This window comes from Crinia signifera, chromosome 2 (assembly GCF_055691185.1).
Source record: "Crinia signifera chromosome 2, ASM5569118v1, whole genome shotgun sequence".
Lineage (NCBI taxonomy): Eukaryota > Metazoa > Chordata > Amphibia > Anura > Myobatrachidae > Crinia > Crinia signifera.
The window spans coordinates 74130313-74152486 of NC_139218.1; the positions used below are offsets into that span (position 1 = coordinate 74130313).

The 22174-nt window shown below is 42.3% G+C and overlaps 1 protein-coding gene across 1 annotated transcript in view; it reads left to right on the forward strand.

Moving 5' to 3' along the window:
- The window catches only part of ITGAE (integrin subunit alpha E), a 129351-nt gene that overhangs the window by 83089 nt on the left and 24088 nt on the right, over nucleotides 1–22174 (forward strand). The window contains exons 19-24 of the mRNA XM_083170689.1: nucleotides 4608–4750; nucleotides 7912–8037; nucleotides 8232–8305; nucleotides 8392–8524; nucleotides 9487–9588; nucleotides 20640–20719. Coding sequence (XP_083026815.1) covers nucleotides 4608–4750; nucleotides 7912–8037; nucleotides 8232–8305; nucleotides 8392–8524; nucleotides 9487–9588; nucleotides 20640–20719 — 658 coding nt within the window. The remainder of the gene's footprint in view (nucleotides 1–4607; nucleotides 4751–7911; nucleotides 8038–8231; nucleotides 8306–8391; nucleotides 8525–9486; nucleotides 9589–20639; nucleotides 20720–22174) is intronic.

Here is a 22174-nt window from a genome sequence, read left to right on the forward strand (position 1 = left end):
GTGGTGGACACCGGAATCCCTAGAGAAACTATGACCGCAAAATGTTGTATACTTGGTGTGATAAACGGGACTAGCTTACAAGCAGGTGATAAACCATATATTGTTAATTTGTGTGCCTTAGCAAAGGTTATCATAGCAAGGACATGGATGTCAGAGAAAAGCCCTGAGATCCAGACATGGAGGGCCCTGGTAAATTATACGGCCAGACAAGAAAAACATCTACATAGAAGTAGGAAGACGTTGAATAGATATACAAATCTATGGCATAAATGGGTTAATTAATATACTGGGAGCACGACGACCTCTTGCCAAAAAAAAAAAAAAGAAAGGGGGGAGATTTAACGTATTAAATCTATTCGACAAGAGGCCTAATGAGGCTAATCGTAGCGTGCTTTATTTTCTTCTCTGTCTCCTCTTGCTATCCTATGTATTCATATATTTTGAGTGTTATAATATATATGTCAATTGTAAACACATAGGGCCTTATTTTGGTTCATTCTTTCTGACAAAATCCTTCTTAGATGGGCAAAACCATGTGCACTGCAGGTGGGGCAGATGTAAAATGTGCAGAGAGAATTAGATTTGGGTGGGGTTTTACTTCAAAGTGAGATCTATATTGCAGTGTAAAAATAAAGCAGTCAGTATTTTCTCTGCACAGAAACAAAATTACTCACCCAAATCTAATTCTCTCTGCACAAGTAACATCTGCCCCCCCTGCAGTGCACATGGTTTTGTCCATCTAAGAAGGATTTTGTCAGAAAGAATGAACCAAAATAAGGCCCATAGTTAGGATTGTGGTTAAGTATATTCTATGAACCAGAATTAGATTCTGGGAAATTCAATGCAGGAATTCTAATCCAATATAAGGCCTAATGAGGCTAATCGAAGTGTGCTGTATTTCTTCTCCGTCTTCACTTACTATCCTTTATATTCATATTTTTGAGTGTTTTAATATACATGTTAAATTGGTGCAAACACACAGTTAGTGTGGTGGAATACAGGTTTTTGTCTTAGATTTGTATTCTGGGAGACTTAATATAGGAAACCTGATTAGATGTTTTGCCTAAAAAAGGCTAATCGAAGTGTGCTTTATTTTCTTCTTCATCGTCTCTCACTATCCTTTTTATTCATATTTTTGAGTGTTACCATATATATGTCAATTTATTTGTATGACGTCACTAGAACTGTATACATAGAGCACTAGAATCAGGAAAAGTAACACAGGAATTAGAAATTAGTAGAAATTTAGAGGGGGAAAAAAAAAAACAAAAAAAAAACACTTTTATTAGGCACAAATATTCTAAAATGTGGAGGATGGATGGAGTCGAAAGGAGAAGGTTATAAAGTAACAAGGACATATTTGTGGGGAGTAGGTATAAAGGTCGTTCTGCTCTTAAGAGGTGCACGCCATTAGAAATAGAATAATATTAAATGTCAAATATCATAGCTTATCCCCTTACCCCTGCCTGAGCTTTCCGGAGGAAATTAGAATTTATTAAGACACAGCCGCCGCCATGGCTTTAATACAGTAATACTACGGGGGAAAAAAAAAAAAAAAACAGATATATTTTCCAATATATATACCAAAATGCACGCTGCTAATGATGTGTTATACTGTATGGTATAAGATGAAATTACCCGGATTAAGATATTGTAATACTGCTTAATATGATATATGTTATATTTTATGTGTATAGTTTGTTATTGTTAATGTAATTTTTATATATATAAAATTTAATAAAAGATTATAAAAAATAAAAAAAAAATCGTATCGCATCGTGTGCCATCGTATGCCACTACATATGGCATACGATGCAATACGATGGGAGCCGTGATACTCCACAAGTACCTATTTCTTAGATGGACAAAACCATGTGCACAGTGCACTGCAGGTGAGGCAGGTGTTACTTGTGCAGAGATAATTAGATTTGGGTGGGGTTTTACACCTGCCTCACCTGCAGTGCACATGGTTTTGTCCATCTAAGAAATATTTTGTCAGAAACAGTGAACTAGAATAAGGGAAACAGACAAGACCAGCGCTAAACAATCCGGACGTAATTCAACCTAATAAAAAAAAAATAAAAAAAAAAAAATATATATATATATATATATATATATGTGCAGAAGCAAGGTGGCACTCGGAGACAGTGATTCAATCAAAAATACTGCTTTATTGCAGAAATGGGTGTAAGCACCAACACGGTGTTTCGAGCCTCAGCTCATCGTCAGGGTACAACCAAACAGTAGTACATGTGCACAATAAATACCCCTTAGAGACCCACCCCTTGATACAATAATCATACTCACCTGTGTCCGTCCACCTGTCGCGTCCACGCTGCGAACGCCGATAGCCTGATAGCATCAGTGCACTTCCGGGTCGCGTCAAATGACGCGTCATGCATCCCGGGGGCTACTTCATGACACCAGCGCTGTCAGCCAATCCATATGCGTGGAGCGCGTCCGGGACTTACACAGGGCATAAGGTTGCCATGGCAACTGAAACAAATAGTGAAAAACGTGATTATAAAAGATCCACAATACATTTAAAATTTACAGACAAAACAGAAAACATTTATACATTAAACTACATCGCCATAACAACATTATTAATAATAATAGTATGATACTTTGCGTATTCTGCAAATAAAGTGATATACATTGAGAAGGCTACAAAAAACTGTGCAGCCCATGCTGCTCATTAAGTCCCCTCGGTGAAAGGGTATCAAGAACAAATATCCAGCGGGCTTCCGCTTGAAGAAGGAGTCTCCCCCTATTGCCACCCCGCGCTGGCAAAGGTATATGGTCAATGATTTTAGATCTTAGGCTAGGTCGTTCTGCTCTTAAGAGGTGCACGCCATTAGAAATAGAATAATATTAAATGTCAAATATCATAGCTTATCCCCTTACCCCTGCCTGAGCTTTCCGGAGGAAATTAGAATTTATTAAGACACAGCCGCCGCCATGGCTTTAATACAGTAATACTACAGGAAAAAAAAAAAAAAAAAAAAAACAGATATATTTTCCAATATATATACCAAAATGCACGCTGCTAATGATGTGTTATACTGTATGGTATAAGATGAAATTACCCGGATTAAGATATTGTAATACTGCTTAATATGATATATGTTATATTTTATGTGTATAGTTTGTTATTGTTAATGTAATTTTTATATATATAAAATTTAATAAAAGATTATAAAAAATAAAAAAAAAATCGTATCGCATCGTGTGCCATCGTATGCCACTACATATGGCATACGATGCCATACGATGGGAGCCGTGATACTCCACAAGTACCTATTTCTTAGATGGACAAAACCATGTGCACAGTGCACTGCTGGTGAGCAGAGATAATTAGATTTGGGTGGGGTTTTACACCTGCCTCACCTGCAGTGCACATGGTTTTGTCCATCTAAGAAATATTTTGTCAGAAACAGTGAACTAGAATAAGGGAAACAGACAAGACCAGCGCTAAACAATCCGGACGTAATTCAACCTAATAAAAAAAAAAAAAAAAAAAATATATATATATATATATATATATATATATATATATATATATATATATAGTGTTTCCACTAATGCTGCTGTTTAGTGGGACTGCTCAACTAGTCCCAATAGGAACAGACAAAAAAGAGGAAAAAACTGCGCAATGGGAAACACTATAAATCAATAAAATTTATTATAAACAATAATTGGTTGTACATAAGGTATGTGGCCACAACCTAAATATAATTAAAACATAAAACACATACATATAAAAATGTTAATTTAAATAGCACCAATAGACTATACTGATTCTTATGTTACAGAGTAGCAAAAGTTAGTATATGCCTCAGCAGGTTAATATTGCAGGTTAATGGATTAGTTGAGATTGTATACTAGGATCCATAAAGTCCATGCATTCAGGCTATTGATGTAGTTCTGCTTACGTATAGTTAGTAGATAGCAGCATGCAAAGTTGTCATTATTGAACCATCAGGATTAGTTGTATAGGGTTGTCTGGCCAGACAGAAAATATATAAAAAATATATAAGTGTATACCTTTGGAGACTTGTAGCAAGTTACAGTTTCTGATGCCTCCCAGTTGCTGGATCTGAATTTCCTTAGTGGGTGCAACTATATCCGGAGTTGTGACACCAGTGGCTGTTGATATAAAGGCAAGTCTCCTCAGGTGCAGAAATGTCAAAGTCCTCAGTAAAACATGAGAAGAAGGAAAGTTCTTTAGTCGGTCTCTAACGCATTTCCCCGCCTGCTGTGAGCGTCGGCGGCTTCCTCAGAGAGAGAATCAGTGGATTGTGCATCTAGAATAAGGGCCTCAGCTCCTGCTGGAGCCTGCTGAAAAATAACCCTGATAACAATAATGTGCTGGAGCCAGGGGCGGTTTAAGGGAGGAGGGAGCTCATGTGCACACACGGGCGCCCATTTCTCTGCAGCGCAGTAGACTGCGCGGTGACAAATGTCTACTGCACATGCCCATATCACTGGAAAATGTCCACCATGCCATTTACTGAATGGTTTCTGCTGTAGTAGCACCTTGCTGGTAAACATGGGTGCAGAATGAACATAGTTTAGCTAATCCATACTAATCTGACTACTTGCAGAATTGACCAAATCTATTCTTCATTATAACCTGGAGCTGGATGTCTTCATGAAAGAGAAACGAATTACTTTTCTGAACAAAAGTTCTGGCAAAGGAAACCTTCCCCTCGAAGACAAGTGTACAAAGCACATACTGACTGTACTGGTAATTATTCCCTGCCATCATTTGTACGTCTGTGGAACAATGGTAAAATAGTTATGCTATACATAGTACATCATTGGGAACATAAAGTAACGTGTCATTTCTTTTTGTAACCTGGGTCTGCAGTTATGGTTTCAGTGCCCTGCTAGAAGTCTTATAATCACAGAAACAGTACTTTGTTCAGCTGCCAGTCATTTAGAGATTGGTGAATTGGGTGTGATACAGGGGTCCGACAGTCGGGATCCTGACAGTCATTAGCCCGATGTCGGGATCCTGACTGGCCGGACACAGTCAGCATGGTGAGCGCAACTAAGCCCCTTAAGGTTTCGCTGCGCTCGCCACGCTGCGGGCACGGTGGCTCGCTGTGCGAGCCACCTATTCTATTCTCCCTCTATGGGGGTCGTGGACCCCCACCAGGGAAAATAGCCCGTGGCCATTGGGAACCCGGCTGTCGTGTTTTGACTGTCGGGACCCCGACGTCGGGTAAATGCCTGTCGGAATCTCGACTGTCGGGACCCCGTCTGGCACTTGGTGAATTTGCATTGTGAATTTAAGAGTAAAACTTTTGTGGCTTGGCTGTGTTTAGTAGTACAGTAGCCAGTGCAGAACTTGGGCTACCCTGGTAAATACAGGTTATACAAAATGTGAGATGAATCAGCGCTGGAGGTCTCCGGGAGATGCGATGTCACAATTCCTATGCTGTTAAGTGCTTCCCAATTGTTTCATCCCTCTCCTACAGATAACCTCCGTACAGAAACTCACATCCAATTTCTGACAGGTGTGGGTGCAAGGTATCTCTCAGTCTTTCAAGCTGCGTTCAGTTCACAATGGGGTATATGTCAGAACTTACATTGGAGTTCAGCCCCGTGTGCACTGAAAGGTATCTTTCACCACCTCTGGATAAACGGTTAATCCACTGTTCTATATATATGGAGGATCAGAAAACTTACATTGAATTTCTGCCCCGCGTTCCTCAAAAAGTTTCCTTGTATGCCAAGGAGACTGTACTTCTTTTCAGAAGAATTTATTCACAGCACGGCAAACACAGCAAACAAAAAGATAAAAAGGTTTTAAAAATGTTCATATGCCTGGAACCACAGGACGCCGCTGGCAGGTGTCAGGTGCGTAGTGCTGCAGACACAGGCGGACCATTCTCTAGCTGCTTTGCGGCTCAGTGTAGACTTGGTTCCGGCAGAGTGGCTTCTTTCCAATCAATCAACGCGTTTCTGGTGCTGACTGCACCCTTTTTCAAGATAAGCCACTACTCTCTCCATGTGATTTTTAAAGGATCATCTCTCTGTCACATGATCTTGCTTCCTCCAATCGTTTGCACCTAAGCCCGGCTTTATTACATACTGAGCATTTAACCTATTAGTTGCTAAACTACGGCTATACATATATAAGTACATACAATTGCTAAAAACATGTTAATTTATACAGGTGTTAAAAACATTTATACAGGTATAAAAAATGGTATCTGTTTATATAAATAAATATAAAAAAGAAACATTATGTACATATAGACCAAATTCTTATTGGTACCCTGGTAAATAGCCTAGCAAACAGGTAACCGCTTCCCACCGCCTGAGTGAACAGCAACCCTGGCTGTGTGAATCCCCGCATATGCATGCGAGGGGATGGGTAAGCTTACACATCCCTTTGCATGCCGCTGAACGGAGGAGAAATCATTCAATGGTCGCTGATCATCGAATGATTTCTACAGCCTTAAGTCTGAAAAGTAAGTCAATCGGTACCATAGTTTGCCCCACACTCAAAACTACTTGCATATTTGCTGTACTGAATCTTGCCCCTTGTGATTTTCCTAGTGCCCTCTAGAAATTGAGTTTGGTATATTATTCCATTAATCACCATGTCAACATAATGATATGGTAACTATGATGGCAGAAAACATGTCGACATACCGTATGTCCAGATTTAGCATGCCGACACCGATAAAATGTTAATGTGGCAATAATGCCCAAACACAATTTTTTTGCCCAACTCTAATGGTAACACTAAAGGCCCATACACACTGGGCAACTTTGAGCTGAAAGACACTCAAAACAGCAAGTTTGAGCGGCTTTCAGCTCAAAGCCGATAAGTGTGTATGGCCCGGCGATGAGCAGTGAGTGCTGCCGTGCGCTCCCGCATCATCACCGGGAAAACGGCTCATCTGCTGGTATTACCAGCCTTCCTCCCCCCGCTGACGGCACCAGGCAGGGGGAAAGCTGCTCAGTGTGTATGTACTGAGCGGCTTCCCCCCCCCAGCGATGATAGCGATTATCGCTGTCCATAGTTACACACTGGGCATAACAGTACCCGGTACTTATGTATTATCTGGGCTCCCATGTTAAATGCACCCCATTTTTTCATACCCCTACTATCCAACTACGCATGGAGTTGATTTTATATAGTGTGGCGAGCGCAGCGAGCCACCGTGCCTGAAGCGTGGCGAGCGCAGCGAGCCCCGCGAGGGGATGCGGTCTCATAAGAAAAACGGGAGCCCAGATATTACATAAGTACCCAGTACCCTAATGCTAATTCTAATGTGTATTATCCCCATTTTCACTGTTGCCATATCATATTTCAACATTTTCTCCATGTTGACATCATTATATTAGACATTCTCCATAACCTGGTCATATTACTGATCACTATGGGTAACAAAACCTTTCCACATTTCACCAGTTTTCTTAAATATCCCCCCAAAGTGTTTTAAAGAACAAGGGCCAGGTGCACTAAGCTTCAAAAGTGATAAAATAGAGAGTGATAAACAGCCACCCAATCAGCTCCTGCCTGACATTTTTCAAACACAGTCTGTGACATGACAGGTAGGAGCTGATTGGATGTTTATCACTCTCCATTTTGAAGTTTATTGCATCTGGCCCCAAGTACTTCCATAGTTTGATATTATTGTATATCTACTTCTGTGTTACTTAGATGAATGAGATACTATATAAAGAATAACTGGAGGTTCCAGCTGTTAATATACTGCAAAGTGATGAGCAAAAAAACTATTTTACTTTCCTTCAATCGGAACTGTAGTGGAATGTCAGTGACCAATACCGTATGTACCTTGGCCATTTTAATTATGTTGTTGAGGTGCCGCTTATTTTGCTGTTGTCATTTTGTGATGCGTTAACTTTTCTCTTTTTACTTTACAGCCATGTAATTATGACTGTTACAGTGATATTGTAATTAACATTTCCTATGTGCTGAGTACAAGCATGCACAGTGACCTCCCATCACCAATTCTGGATTTCTATAACAAACATTATGCTCAGATTAAGGTACAGTATTAATAAATAAACTAGACATTAATGTAAAGCTTTGGTAACATTATAGGCTCATACATAGCTTCATTGATAGCACAATACTGTTTTCTGAGGAAGCCCCATCTTAACCTAAAATAGAAGGTTGGAGTAATGTTGGAGTAATGTTCCCAGTTCTATTGACAAGTAACTTGGTTGCTGTATTTATGTAGCTGCCATATGAAAAAGATTGCGGTAACAAAACAACATGCATTCCAGATTTGAGACTGACCACATATCTGTCTAGGTAAGAGAAGACAAATGTATGATTAAAGAACCATAACAACTCTTCTATGTGTTGATTGCCATGATGTACTGTATGTCTTGTCTTAGGGAGGAACTAGTTGTTGGAAATACAAAAGATTTGATGATGACACTTTCCCTTGAAAATTTCGGTGATGATTCATACATGACAAACGTGACACTAACATTTCCGGAAAACCTGCACTTTAATATGATTAAACCGGTAAATGATAAGGAAACCTATCTCTTACCTATATGTTGTCTGTTATTTGTCCGTTTGTTCGGTTTGTATTCTGACACTGTTGGACCGATTTGGCCGAAACCGATGCGAGGTGGCTTGATTGAGTCCAGATTAGGTTTGCAGCCACATTTGGGTCCCAAAAAGGGGTCCGGGAGCCAGCCACAGAGAGGTGTATTCTGGGCACACTATGGGCATGGGGAGCATATTCAGGGCCATCCACTGGATGGATTTGGAGGAGAACGTCAGATGACACTAGGTAGCCAACTCTTGGGTGTGTTGGAATAGCCGTCCAGTTTAAAACAAGAGAAGGATAAAGTTCAAGTAATGCTAATTGCATAACCAAACCCGAGCAACACCAGGTACCTCAGCTAGTAATAATAATAATAATAAAAAACTGATTATGTTTGATTTTTCCTAATTGTTTATCTGTATTCTCTCTTTTTTTTTTTTCTTGTTTTGGGAAAATATATGAATACAGCTGAAGGGCAGATTTAAGTAACTGATACTGCTTTCAGATCAGCTATGCCATGTCAGACCCAGGTCCGACCCTTTCACATTTAACCCATAATACGCAGGATTTAGCCATTGTTATAACCCGGGTTGAAATGCCGGGTTGGTCAACCTGGGTTATTTAGTTTGGTGCTTTCACACCGCACCCCGACCCCGGTTGACTTGGCAACAACTTGGTAATAACCCGGGTTATAAATGCTATCTGAAAGGGGTATCAGTTATCACTATGTCAAGATGTGTTTTTTATAGTGAGGCTTGAATAATAATAATAATAATACCATGATGCTGCTATTATCATTATTATTATTATTATTATTACTACTACTACTACTACTACTACTACTACTACTAATGCATTTATGGAGTTATTGTATATTTATTTAGCTGTTTAATACTTTATTTTATCTTTTGATTATTTTTTGGTCCTTTTTTAGCCTAATAATCCTGGTGTCAAATGTTCTAATTCCAAAATCATCCAGTCATCCGTCTCTACAATGACCTGTAGTATAAGGCATCCTGTGTTCAAAGCCTCCAAAGTAAGTTGAACTAATGCAGCAAAGAATCATGCAATTACAGCATAGTCATAGTTGTCCATTTCTCTGAACATCTGGTAGACATTTTTATTTTACAGAGTAAAGTCAGAAGAGTGGGGACCCTCCCTTACCCAGGCCCTTCCTAGTAACATGGGCACAGGAAGCTTTGATAACACAATTCTTTAAAAAATCACAGAATTGTATCCTTGCTTTAACTTGTGGGACAAATTACATAATTTACCCAAAACCCCCCTTACCCATACCCATGGCTATTTTTGTGCAGGCTCCAGCAGGAACTGTGGCTCTTATTCTAGTTCACTCTTTCTGACAAAATATTCCTCAGATGGACAAAACCATGTGCACTGCAGGTGAGGCAGGTGTTACTTGTGCAGAGATAATTAGATTTGGGTGGGGTTTTACACCTGCCTCACCTGCAGTGCACATGGTTTTGTCCATCTAAGAAATATTTTGTCAATAAGAGTGAACTAGAATAAGGGCCACAGTTCCTGCTGGAGCCTGCACAAAAATAGCCCTGCGGCCATACCCATACGGCCACCTCCACAATGCCTCTGGGAAATGTTATTCAGATTCCAGAGACACTTGCTTCCAGATCTTGACTGACCAAGTTACCATGTTGTTAGCAGGAACGCATTTAGAACAAGTAGATGCTGTAAGATTTTCAAGAAGAAGGTTTAATGATGAACATATAACTTGGATGACATGCTGCACTCTGCTTGCTGCATCACCAGCTACTGCATAACAACCAGGAAGAGAAAACAGGAAGTACCTGAAAAACTTTATCAACAACTATCAGACATACACTGACAATATCTATCTATAAGCACAGTTGAGAACAGTGGTTGCTATAATAAACATACAGAAGTCTAACACCCCCACTCAACTACTGCTTCTCAAACAAGTCCCATTCTACATCTGATATCCTCAAACTTTGGTCTTGGTACTGGCTTTGTCATAATATCAGCTAACATATTGTCAGTCTCACAATATTCAAGAAGAATTACATTTTGCTCCACAAGATCACGTAGATAATGATGCTTCACATCAATATGTTTGGTTCTAGCATTTATCTTTTCACTGTTTGCAAGTTTTATACATCCCTGATTGTCCTCAAACAATATCGTTGGTTTGCTACTAACTCTCCAAAATCCTGTAGTAACTGACGTAACCAAACAACTTCTTGACTGGCATAAGCTGCTGAGATGTATTCCGCTTCTGTTGATGATAAGGCAACTGACATTTGCTTTTTGCTGGACCATGATGTTAGGCTGTCTCCAACCTTGAACAAGTAGCCACTTGTTGACTTACGATCCTTGTAATCACCTGCCCAATCTGAATCCACATATCCTGTCAATTCAAGATTTCCTTTTTCTGACAATGTCAGGTTCAAGTCCTGTGTGTGTTTAAGGTACTGCATGACTCTCTTGATTGCATTCCAATCTCTTTGACGAGGTTTACTCACACGCCTACAAAGATGAGACATGGCAACTGAAATATCTGGCCTTGTAGTGGTTGCCACATATATAAGTGCCCCCACTGCTTGTCTGTATTGTTCATTATTGGGCAAGAGATCATCTTCTCCTTCCAGTTTGAGATATCCATTGGCGTAGTCACACCTTTAGCCTCTGACATTTTAAACTGATTGAGAATTTTAGTAATTTTAGCAGATTGATTGAGCAGAAAACTTCCATCTTCTTTCCGCTGTATCTGGATTCCTAGATAGTATGTCACCTCTCCCAGATCTTTAGTTTCAAAGTGTGAATTCAGAACTTCACTTAACTTTTTGATTTCTTCATTTTCTTCATGGGCAATATTCAAATCATCCACATACAAGAGTAGATACATCCACTTCCCATCTTCAAACTTGGAGTATAGGCATGAGTCTGCCTTACTTCTTGTGAACATTTCGTTTAGTAAAACTTCATTTATTTTACTATTCCATGCTCTTGCTGATTGTTTGAGACCATAGAGAGATTTTTGTAATTTGCAGACAAGATGCTCTTTGCCCTCTACTATATAACCTTCAGGCTGAGCCATGTACAATTCTTCTTCAATATCACCATTGAGAAAAGCAGTTTTAATGTCAAAATGCCTTACTTCCATATTTCTTAAAGCAGCTATGGCCATCAAGGTTCTGAAAGTACTCTTTCGCAACTGGTGCAAAAGTTGCATCATAATCTTCACCATATTTTTGAGTATAGCCCTTTGCTACTAATCTTGCTTTAAATCTGTGGACTTTACCTTCAGAGTCATATTTGGTTTTAAAAACCCATTTACATCCAACTGCATGTTTTCCTACAGGTAACTCTGTAAGTTCCCATGTCTGGAGCTGTTTAAGAGATTCCATTTCTTCATCAGCTGCTTTAATCCATTTTTCCTTTTTATTAGTGGGCAGTTTTTGCATGTCTTTCCAGGATTCTGGTTCAGGTTCTGGTGCTGTTCGTGCAAGATAAGATAGTCGCTTTGGTGGAATATTCTTATTACACCTTGTAGAACTCCTGACTGGAGGTAGAGGTAATCTTTCCTCTTCAGCAGTAACAGGATCACTTATAGCAACTTCAATATCATTTTCTTCTACTGACGGTGGTTGTTCTTCAAGCTGCACTGCCTGTGTCATTTCTTCAAATGTAAGATACACTGAGTTTTCATCAATTATAACGCTTCTACTTATTGTCACCTTGTTGGTTTCTTTATGTAGAATTCTGTATCCCTTTTGAGACTCACTGTAACCTACGAGCACTCCTTCCTCTGCTCGAGCATCCCATTTTGAGCGCTTTTCCTTTGGAACATGTACAAATGCTTTACTTCCAAATATTTTAATATGATGCAGGTCAGGCTTCTTTCCATTCCATAGTTCATATGGAGTCTTTTCAGTTGTTTTACCTAATAAACGATTTTGCAGATAACAGGCTGTCATGATTGCTTCTCCCCAGTAATGCCCCTTTCCCACTGCAGGCTTTACACGGTAAAATGCCGTTTTTTTAGCCTTTTTAAACGGCTAGAGCTGCAGTGGGAAAGCTCCAGGTTGCTTTACACGGGTAACAAATACCGGTTTTTGTTACCCGTGTAAAAAGCAGTGTTTTTAACGTGTAAGAGCCGTTTTTTCGGCAGTGGGAAAGGGGTAGCCCTTTACACGTTAAAAAAAAAAACGGCATGGGGTCCCCCCCCACTGCCGTAACCAGCACCAGGCTGAAGGAGCCGGGGCTGGTATTAAAAAAACCAGGAAACCCGACAAATAGGGGTTCCCTGATTTTTTACAACCAGCCCCAGGCTCCAGGTCCGGGGCTGGTTCCCAAAATACGGGGGACAAAATGACTAGGGGTCCCCCGTATTTTAAGAACCAACCCCAGGCACAACCAGCCAGCAGGGTAATGCCACAGCCGGGGGACACTTATTATATAAGTTCCCGCGGCCAAAGCATTAACCCTACCGACCAGTCAGCCTGGCCAGGGGCCCTGGGGGAGTGGGGACCCCCCCAGTAAAGGGGTCCCCCCCCTCCAGGACTTACCTGACCAGGCTGAAGCCTGGTGCTGTCCTCGATGCCCCTGGGCGGTGGGCATCGAGCTGATGGTATGGTGTAAAAAATAGAATAAAAACCATTGTCTTTTACTGGTGAACTATGAGTCCCAGCAAGCCTCCCCCGCAAGCTGGGACTTGGAGAACCACAAGTCCCAGCCTGCGGGGCATTAAAGGGCCCGCTGGGTCTTGTAGTTCCACAGTAAAAGAAAGAGTTAAATAAACACACTGACACACGTGAAAAATAAAAGTTTAATACATACATAACACATACATTCTGATACTTACCTATCTTGAGCCCGTAGGTAGCCCTGGTCCTGATGTCCTGGTCCGTGTCGGCGTCTGTATCCATGTCGGCATCCCTGTCGGCGACGGCGTCGGCGGTCCAGAGTCCGAAGAAATCCATTTGGGAAGCTGTGGAAGGAAACCATACTCACCTGTCCCAGCGCGACGTAGTCCAGGTAAGTTCTTTGCAAAAAAAACAAACCGAGAACGCGAAACCAAGCGAACAGGCAGAGAGCCGCACGGTGTTTGTTTACATCGTGCGGCTCCGCCCCGAATGCCGCTATTGGCCGCTAGGCCGCAAGGCGGCCAATAGCGGCATTCGGGGGCGGAGCCGCACGATGTAAACACACCATGCGGCTCTCTGCCTGTTCGCTTGGTTCGGGTGTTCGGTTTGTTTTTTTTGCAAAGACCTTACCTGGACTACGTCGCGCTGGGACAGGTGAGTATGGTTTCCTTCCACAGCTTCCCAAATGGATTTCTTCGGACTCCGGACCGCCGACGCCGACAGGGATGCCGACATGGATACAGACGCCGACACGGACCAGGACATCAGGACCAGGGCTACCTACGGGCTCAAGATAGGTAAGTATCAGTATGTATGTGTTATGTATGTATTAAACTTTTATTTTTCACGTGTGTCAGTGTGTTTATTTAACTCTTTCTTTTACTGTGGAACTACAAGACCCAGCGGGCCCTTTAATGCCCCGCAGGCTGGGACTTGTGGTTCTCCAAGTCCCAGCTTGCGGGGGAGGCTTGCTGGGACTCATAGTTCACCAGTAAAAGACAATGGTTTTTATTCTATTTTTTACACCATACCATCAGCTCGATGCCCACCGCCCAGGGGCATCGAGGACAGCACCAGGCTTCAGCCTGGTCAGGTAAGTCCTGGAGGGGGGGGACCCCTTTATTGGGGGGGTCCCCACTCCCCCAGGGCCCCTGGCCAGGCTGACTGGTCGGTAGGGTTAATGCTTTGGCCGCGGGAACTTATATCATAAGTGTCCCCCGGCTGTGGCATTACCCTGCTGGCTGGTTGTGCCTGGGGCTGGTTCTTAAAATACGGGGGACCCCTAGTCATTTTGTCCCCCGTATTTTGGGAACCAGCCCCGGACCTGGAGCCTGGGGCTGGTTGTAAAAAATCAGGGAACCCCTATTTGTCGGGTTTCCTGATTTTTTATTACCAGCCCCGGCTCTTTCAGCCTGGTGCTGGTTACGGCAGTGGGGGGGACCCCACGCCGTTTTTTTTTTTTAAATTCTCCCCCCCCCTATCTTTACACTGCTTAAACGGGTTTTTAAACGGGTAAGTGTGAATGTGACAAAAACAGCTTTTAAACGGTAATTTACCGTTTAAAAGCTGCAGTGGGAAAGAGTCTTTATGGCTCTTACCCGTTTAAAGACCCGTTTAAAAAAAACGGGTCATTACCCGTGTAGGCAGTGGGAAAGCAGCATAAGTTGCTGGTAAATCTGCATCAAAGAGCATGCTCCGCCCACTTTCACATAGTGTCCGATTCATTCTTTCAGCGACACCATTTTGCTCTGGATTATATGGTACCGTAGTCTGGAATGTAATTCCATGTCTTTTCAGAATGGTTTGTGTTTTGCCACTCTTGTATTCTGTGCCATTATCTGCACGCATTATTTTTGGAAATCTTCCGAACTTGTTGTTTACTTGGGCAAGATATTCTTCAAGTTTTTCTGAGACTTCATCCTTACTTTGCAGCAGGTAAAGAGTTGTGAATTTGGTGTAATCATCAATGAATGTAAGAAAATATCTTTTCTGTCCTGGGGTCATATTTTTCATTGGTCCACATACATCTGTGTGAATTATATCCAGACAATTCTCAGCTCTACTATTACTTGCTTTTGGAAAAGGTTTTCTTGTCATTTTCCCTTTTAGGCAGCTGGTACACTTCATCATTTGTGTGCAAGGATCAATTTTGATACCATTTGCATGCTGTTCTTGGGCTAGTTTTCTTATTGCTGCTGGATTTCTGTGCCCTAGACGACGGTGCCATACATGGATGCAGTTAACATGCTCCTGCACATACAGTACATTCTTCATAAATATTTTTCTGGTAAATGTTGGAGAGACTGGACAGTAAAGATAACCTTCCCCTATTCCTCCTGAAACCATGTATTGTCCATTAGCTGTAGCTATTCTTTCTGAATTACTTTGGTCCAACTGAGTAAAGAAATTTTTATCATTAGTCATATGACTTGTAGCTCCTGAGTCAATGCACCACGCATTTATCACTGATGTACCTCTGTTACTATGAAAGGCAAATTCAGCATTAGAAGTGTTTCCTGGCTCTTTTATAGCACTGTTTGCTTTTTGCTTAGCATCTTGTTTCTTTAACTGATCCATTCTGGCTTTCCAAACTCTGCAGTCTGCCTTTATGTGACCAGGGAGCTTATTCTGATCGTAGCGGCCAAACGTGCGTACGTTCCAAAACAACGTACGCTATCCGTACGTGGCCGTTGGGGTTAAGTCCACCCACAACTCAGCCGCATACGTACGGCCAGAAACAACGTCGAAGGGGAGTGGCGTACAAATGTGCGTACGCCAACGTACACGGACGGGCCAGCCCTTACACTCCGCCAGCTTGCACGGACGGGTCCCTATTGTTTTCAATAGAAAACTCAGCTTATGTCACCGCTCGTGAGAGTGAGCGTACGTCCGTGTACGCTGACATACCCTTCACATATATGGACCTGCAAATCTTGCCTTTCAACTATAATTATGAAAATTAATTAATTAATTGATTGAATTAATTAATGTGCAAAATAGTGGGCATGGGCTTAAAACATTGCTGAAACATCCTTTATAGGTGTTAGATGTGGTTTATGTTATTGTATCCTAAATACAAAACCTATGTTTGTATTAGAGTGAACACGTTGACACATGTCGACTTGTGTAGATTGAGTGTGCTACTGTGTAAAGTCTATGAAAGCACGTAGTGAATGTGTATAACTGTTTAACAAATACCTACCTTAGCATATATAAGCAGGTCTTGCAAAGATTCTTACCTTAAATTAAACAAACCTTTAAATGTAGAGAAGTTTCGAAAGATAAGCTTCCAATGTGTTTGAGTGCTGTGTGTAGGCTTGCAGGTAGTGAAATCATGGTTTGGACTTAATAGACTGCAGCATTGGTTATTACATTCTGGTGTATGTGTTTGGTAGTAATCAGCGTAAATTAGCAAATCCAGGCGCACGCTGGCATGCGGTATCTGTAGGGGTGGTTTGAGATGGCGGTTGGCGGACGCCTGTTTTGTGTCCGAAATGAACGGTGCTTTAGTCGATCGTGCGGTAGTAGCACCGCTCATTTTTGGTGCACACCCCCGTGTACGCCCATATTTACGCCCATTTTCCCTCATTATTTCGGCCGCTCCCCTCATCACGCCCCTATGCCGCCCCCAATGCCCGTACACTCGCGTATAGGTTTTTTCGCACGTAGAGACCCGTCCGTAAGCGTTGTGGAGTGTTCGCGCCTGCGCATTAGCGAATGTACGCATGCGCAGATCATAAAAAATCCCGGGACGTACGCGTACGGCCCGGCCGCTCCAACCAGAATAAGGCCCCAGGTCTCTTACATACAAAACATTCACGTGTTTCATGTCTCTGAGTGGATTTCTTAAAACAGTTCTGCACCTTTAATGCCGATTCTGCTAAGGATCCTTCATCCTTATTTGTGCTCTCAGTCTTGCGCTTATATTCATCCACAAGTTTGCCTTTCACATACTCTAATGTAAGTTCATCGTCTGGTCTGGCATCTAGCGCAGTTACAAGTGTCTCATAACTATCTGGGAGACCACTGAGTAGCAGGGCTGCTATATGAAAGTCTTTTATTTCTTCTCCTATGCAACGCAGACGCTCTACCATCTCTAGAGTACATCTTATATAATCCTGCATGTCCTGGCCTTTAAGCAGTTTAGTCTGATACAGCTTTCTGATTAAATATAGCTTATTGCTTAAATTTGCTCTCTCATGTACTTTCTGCAGCACATCCCACATATCTTTTGCACTGTCACAGTTACATATATGCACGATCTGATCATCATCTATACTGAGAGAGATTGTACTCTGGGCTTTCTGATCTTTCTCAGTCCATTCCTCTGTGACAGGGTGAGGTTTAGGTTCTTGTATGCATTTCCACGTACCTTCTCTTATAAGCAGCATCTTTACTTTGAATTTCCATGTCTGGTAGTTCTGGTTAGTCAGATTCATCACTGTGAATTTGGCTGAGGCACTGTTAATGGCAGCCATGTCTCTTCTGGGTTCTGCCTTTCTGTTTGAGTGCTTTTGACTCTTGTTACTTCTCTTTCTGCAGTCCTGGGCCCATAACCTGTTAGCAGGAACGCATTTAGAACAAGTAGATGCTGTAAGATTTTCAAGAAGAAGGTTTAATGATGAACATATAACTTGGATGACATGCTGCACTCTGCTTGCTGCATCACCAGCTACTGCATAACAACCAGGAAGAGAAAACAGGAAGTACCTGAAAAACGTTATCAACAACTATCAGACATACACTGACAATATCTATCTATAAGCACAGTTGAGAACAGTGGTTGCTATAATAAACATACAGAAGTCTAACACATGTACTACACCAGAATGACAAAATTAGGGCAACCCTCCCAAACTGATTCACCCCAGGTCAAGGTTGATACAACCTTTCTCACACCTTATATAGCTTCTTTCCTAATCCTCACCCTCATGGGCACATTGGCCCATTTTCTGTGGAGTCAGCCAGGCATGGGACCACTACACATGTTTGTTTGTATGTTTTAGGGGTAAGGGATCATTTTGAAAACAAACTTCAAAACTTTTTTTTGGCCTAACATGGATCCAAAAATGAGCCTGCCACAGACTATTGGTTCATCCCAAGGACTTTGAAATCAGCTCCAGCCTTTAGCACAGACAGAAATTGCTATTATATAAGATGGGCTGAGGTAGTGCATCTGCTGTGGTAGACCACCAAACAGGTCAGATACAGGTCTGTAGGTCTGACAGATATTTTATTTCATATTTTATGTTTATGTTATGTTTATTTCATATTTACATGTTCTTGCAGCTTTCACCAACTAAGTTGCTGCTTGGTCAGATTGTTGTATATTTTGCTGTAATTGGAAAGGGATAGATACCATACACCTCCTGAGAAGCAATTAATAAACAGTATAGGACCCAGCATTAATAGCCTTTCCTCCCAATTCATGGTGATGGGATATACCCCTTTCACATTGCAAATGCTGGGTCACACTCGGGATTTGGACACGGGTCGACTCGGCAATAAGCCGGGTCGCTGAAGTCAGGGGAGGGGGGGGGGGAGGAGAGGTGGGGTTGAAGGGCTCAGGCTGCTAACCTCATCAAAGGAGACAGAGGTATCATCCAATAGCTGTGGTTAATGAATGCAGTGTTGGATAACTTGGGTAGGGAGCTTTCAGACTGCACTGCAATCCAGGTTAGAGCCGTGTTCAACACAGGGTTAAAGTGTTAGGTTGCTCGACACAGGAATTTTGACAGTGGCGCTTTCACACCGCACCTCAACCCAGGTTGCTGAGGAAAGAACATGGCAATAACCCGGGTCAAGAATGCGGTCTGATAATGGTATTATTTGTGTAATAGAGGGAACAAGAGGCTAGATGATTGGACTATGGCTTAAATCAAGCAATGATGGGTCACTGTGGAGGGATGACAAAGGGCCTGATTCAGAGTTGATTGTAAAAGCAAAATCATTCTGAAATGGACAAAGCCATGTGGGGCAAATGTAACCTGTGCAGAATGAGTTAACTCTTTGAGTGCCAACGTTGCTGTGAGAGATTCTCAAAAAATCCGCTAAAGATGCCGACATCGCTCACAGCGACTCTTTACACTTTTACCATAAATAAATGCAAATGCGGCCAAGTCAATTAATTGAAGTTTAGTTAAATCTGCTCCCAAAAATAGAACAGTCGCTGTGAGCGGCGCTGGCATTTTTAGCTGATATTTTGAGAATCTCTCACAGCAACATTGGCACTGAAAGGATAAAGCTGGGAACACACCAAAAGATTATCTGTCCAATCTGTCTGGTGGGAACAAATATCTGGCAATGTGTAAAAGCATATGACAATCCACCATTTGCTGCCAAATGCTGGAAAAGAGACAAAAACAATTGAAATATTACATTTATTAAATCAGATGGATTTAACCTATATTTCTGACCAAGCATTCATTGTCTGTTTTCCAGTGTATGGGAGCAAATGATCGGTTGTCATTTGCTCCCATACGATACAATGTCTTTGTTTCCACCAGACAGATTGGACAGACAAATCTTTAACAGTGTACCCAGCTTTAGATTTGGATGGGGTGTGTTTAAACTGAAATTGTAGTGTAAAAATAAAGCAGCACAGAAACAAAATAACTCAAATCTAACTCTCTCTCTGCACATGTTACATCTGCCCCACCTGCAGTGCACATGGTTTTGTCCATTTAGGAAAAAAACGTGCTTTGCATTCAAGTCTGAATTAGGCCCAGACAGCACATTTAGGGCCTGGTTCAGCGTTGCATGCAATTTATATCATACTTGCCTACTTTTGAAAGCTACTTTCAGGGAGATTATAGTTGCAAATAGAATTTTGCAAAGCGCCCCATTGAGGAGGTGTGTCATGCTCCACCCAAAGGGCGTGTCTAGTTCCATATATGGAGAGATTGTGAACATGGCATCTAGAAGCCTGGGTGTGTATTGCTACATCTGAGAGGAATCTCGTAAAATGACTTAGATCCAAATGTAGTTGAGCCCCAAAGCAGTTAGTAAGAGTTACTATACTTGGTAAAGTGCTGGGAAATGCTGCTGATGACTCAATGTAAATGTATCTATCTCTCATTCCTTTTTTCCCCAAAAATGTAACAGTGTAATGTGGGCTAGGTGAAATGAGGGAGATTGCTAGACTAATGAGGGAGAAAGGGAGATTGCTGCTATTTAAGGGAGTCTCCTGCAGAATGCAGGAGGGGAGATAACTATGGTGTAACAGTGTAATGTGGGTTAGGTGAAATGAGGGAGATTGCTAGACTAATGAGGGAGAGAGGGAGATTGCTGCTATTTCAGGGAGTCTCCTGTAGAATGCAGGAGGGTAGGCGACTATGATTTATATGACTATTTTGTATCTTTACAGTTTATTTCAGGGATGTCAGTATTGGGCCTCCTTAATTAAAAGATTTACTTTGCAGTAATAATATCACATTTTTTTTCCACATAGGAGTCCTTTTCTATCATTTGGCAAATAGCTGAAGATAAGTTTTCTAGTGCAGAGGCAATCATTTATTCTGTAGTTAACAAGTAAGTAAAATTCACAAATCAGAAATTGTGATAATGTATCTGCTTACCGTGGCTTTCATTCATGGGAGAGAGCCTGGTACTGCGCGCACAGATAGCAGCACTGGGTATGTCCCCACATTCAGTTTGCAATATTGTAATGTGAATAATCTCGGCAGGATGTGAGACACAGATTGTGATTTTTATAACTGAAAATAATTCATGGTGCTGTAAAAGAGCCATCTATTTATCTTTTATTCTTTTTTTAATGTAATAACATTTTTGCACATTTAAATTTAAAATGCTGTACATTTTTTATGAGTAAAGTATTTCCTGGATTTTGTCTTTGGTTTGCAATAAAACAATAGGTTGGTTAGCAGAGAGAGCAGGATCTGGGAGATGACTAGAAGTGTGGGCAGGATGGGAGAGATGGAGAGAAAGAATCTCCTTTGCTATGGGCAGGGCCGTTCTGAGCCAAAACATTTTGGTAAGCGGGCATTGGTTTTGGCGCCCCCCCCCCCCTCCCCAGTGGACATCTGCACGAGTGTGAAAATGGAAAGCAAGCTCACTTTCATAGGCGAATCTAGAAATATGCTAATAAGTGGTCCAAGACTACACATAATGGATTTGCGTGCGGCAAAGCCGATCGCACGCATAAAAAGGGGCGTGACCTCATTGAGAGGTGTGGCTTAACAGGGGCAAGTCACTCCCCCAGGGAGACACAGCCCACTCTGTCACTCTGCTTGACCTGTCAGGCTCACCATGTGACTTTTTTTCTCCCCACCAATATTTATTATTTTATTTCTTTACAGTTTCTTCACCCCAAACTTGTGGTCACTTCAGTGTGGCCCCACATCCCCCATATTTGTCACACAACCCCTCCCTCAGGGGCAAAACTATAGCACCGCAGCCCCCGCGACCGTGCGGGGGGGGCGCTGTGTATGTGCGGGCGCCGGGGGCTGCAGTGCTATAGTTACACCCCGCCGCCCCGCCGCCATCCCCAACAGTCTTTACCTGTCAGTCTTCAGTACGCGCTGGTCCCGGCTCCCTTCTTCTGCTATGAGGACCACAACAAAATGTCCGCCCCCATGTAGCAGAAAGTTCTCTGAAACTGTCTGCTGCATGGGGGCAGACATTTTGTGGTGGTCCTCATAGCAGAAGAAGGGAGGAAGGGAGCCGGGACCAGCGCGTACTGAGCGTAGGTAAGACTGCGGGGGATGGGGGGATTGCATGGGCAGCGAGGCGGGGGTTGGTGCGGCGGGGCGGGCGAGGGTTGGTGCGGCGGGCGAGGGTTGGTACGGCAGGGCGGGGGTTGGTGCGGCAGGGCGGGGGTTGGTGCCCCCCCCCGCCTTTAACGGCGGGGGGGGGGTGCCCAAAAGCTAGTTACGCCACTGCCCTCCCTCCCAAAACTACCTTAACCCATCCCTATTCCTCCCCATCCCCCCACCTCCACACCCCAACCCGCATGAGTACACAGAA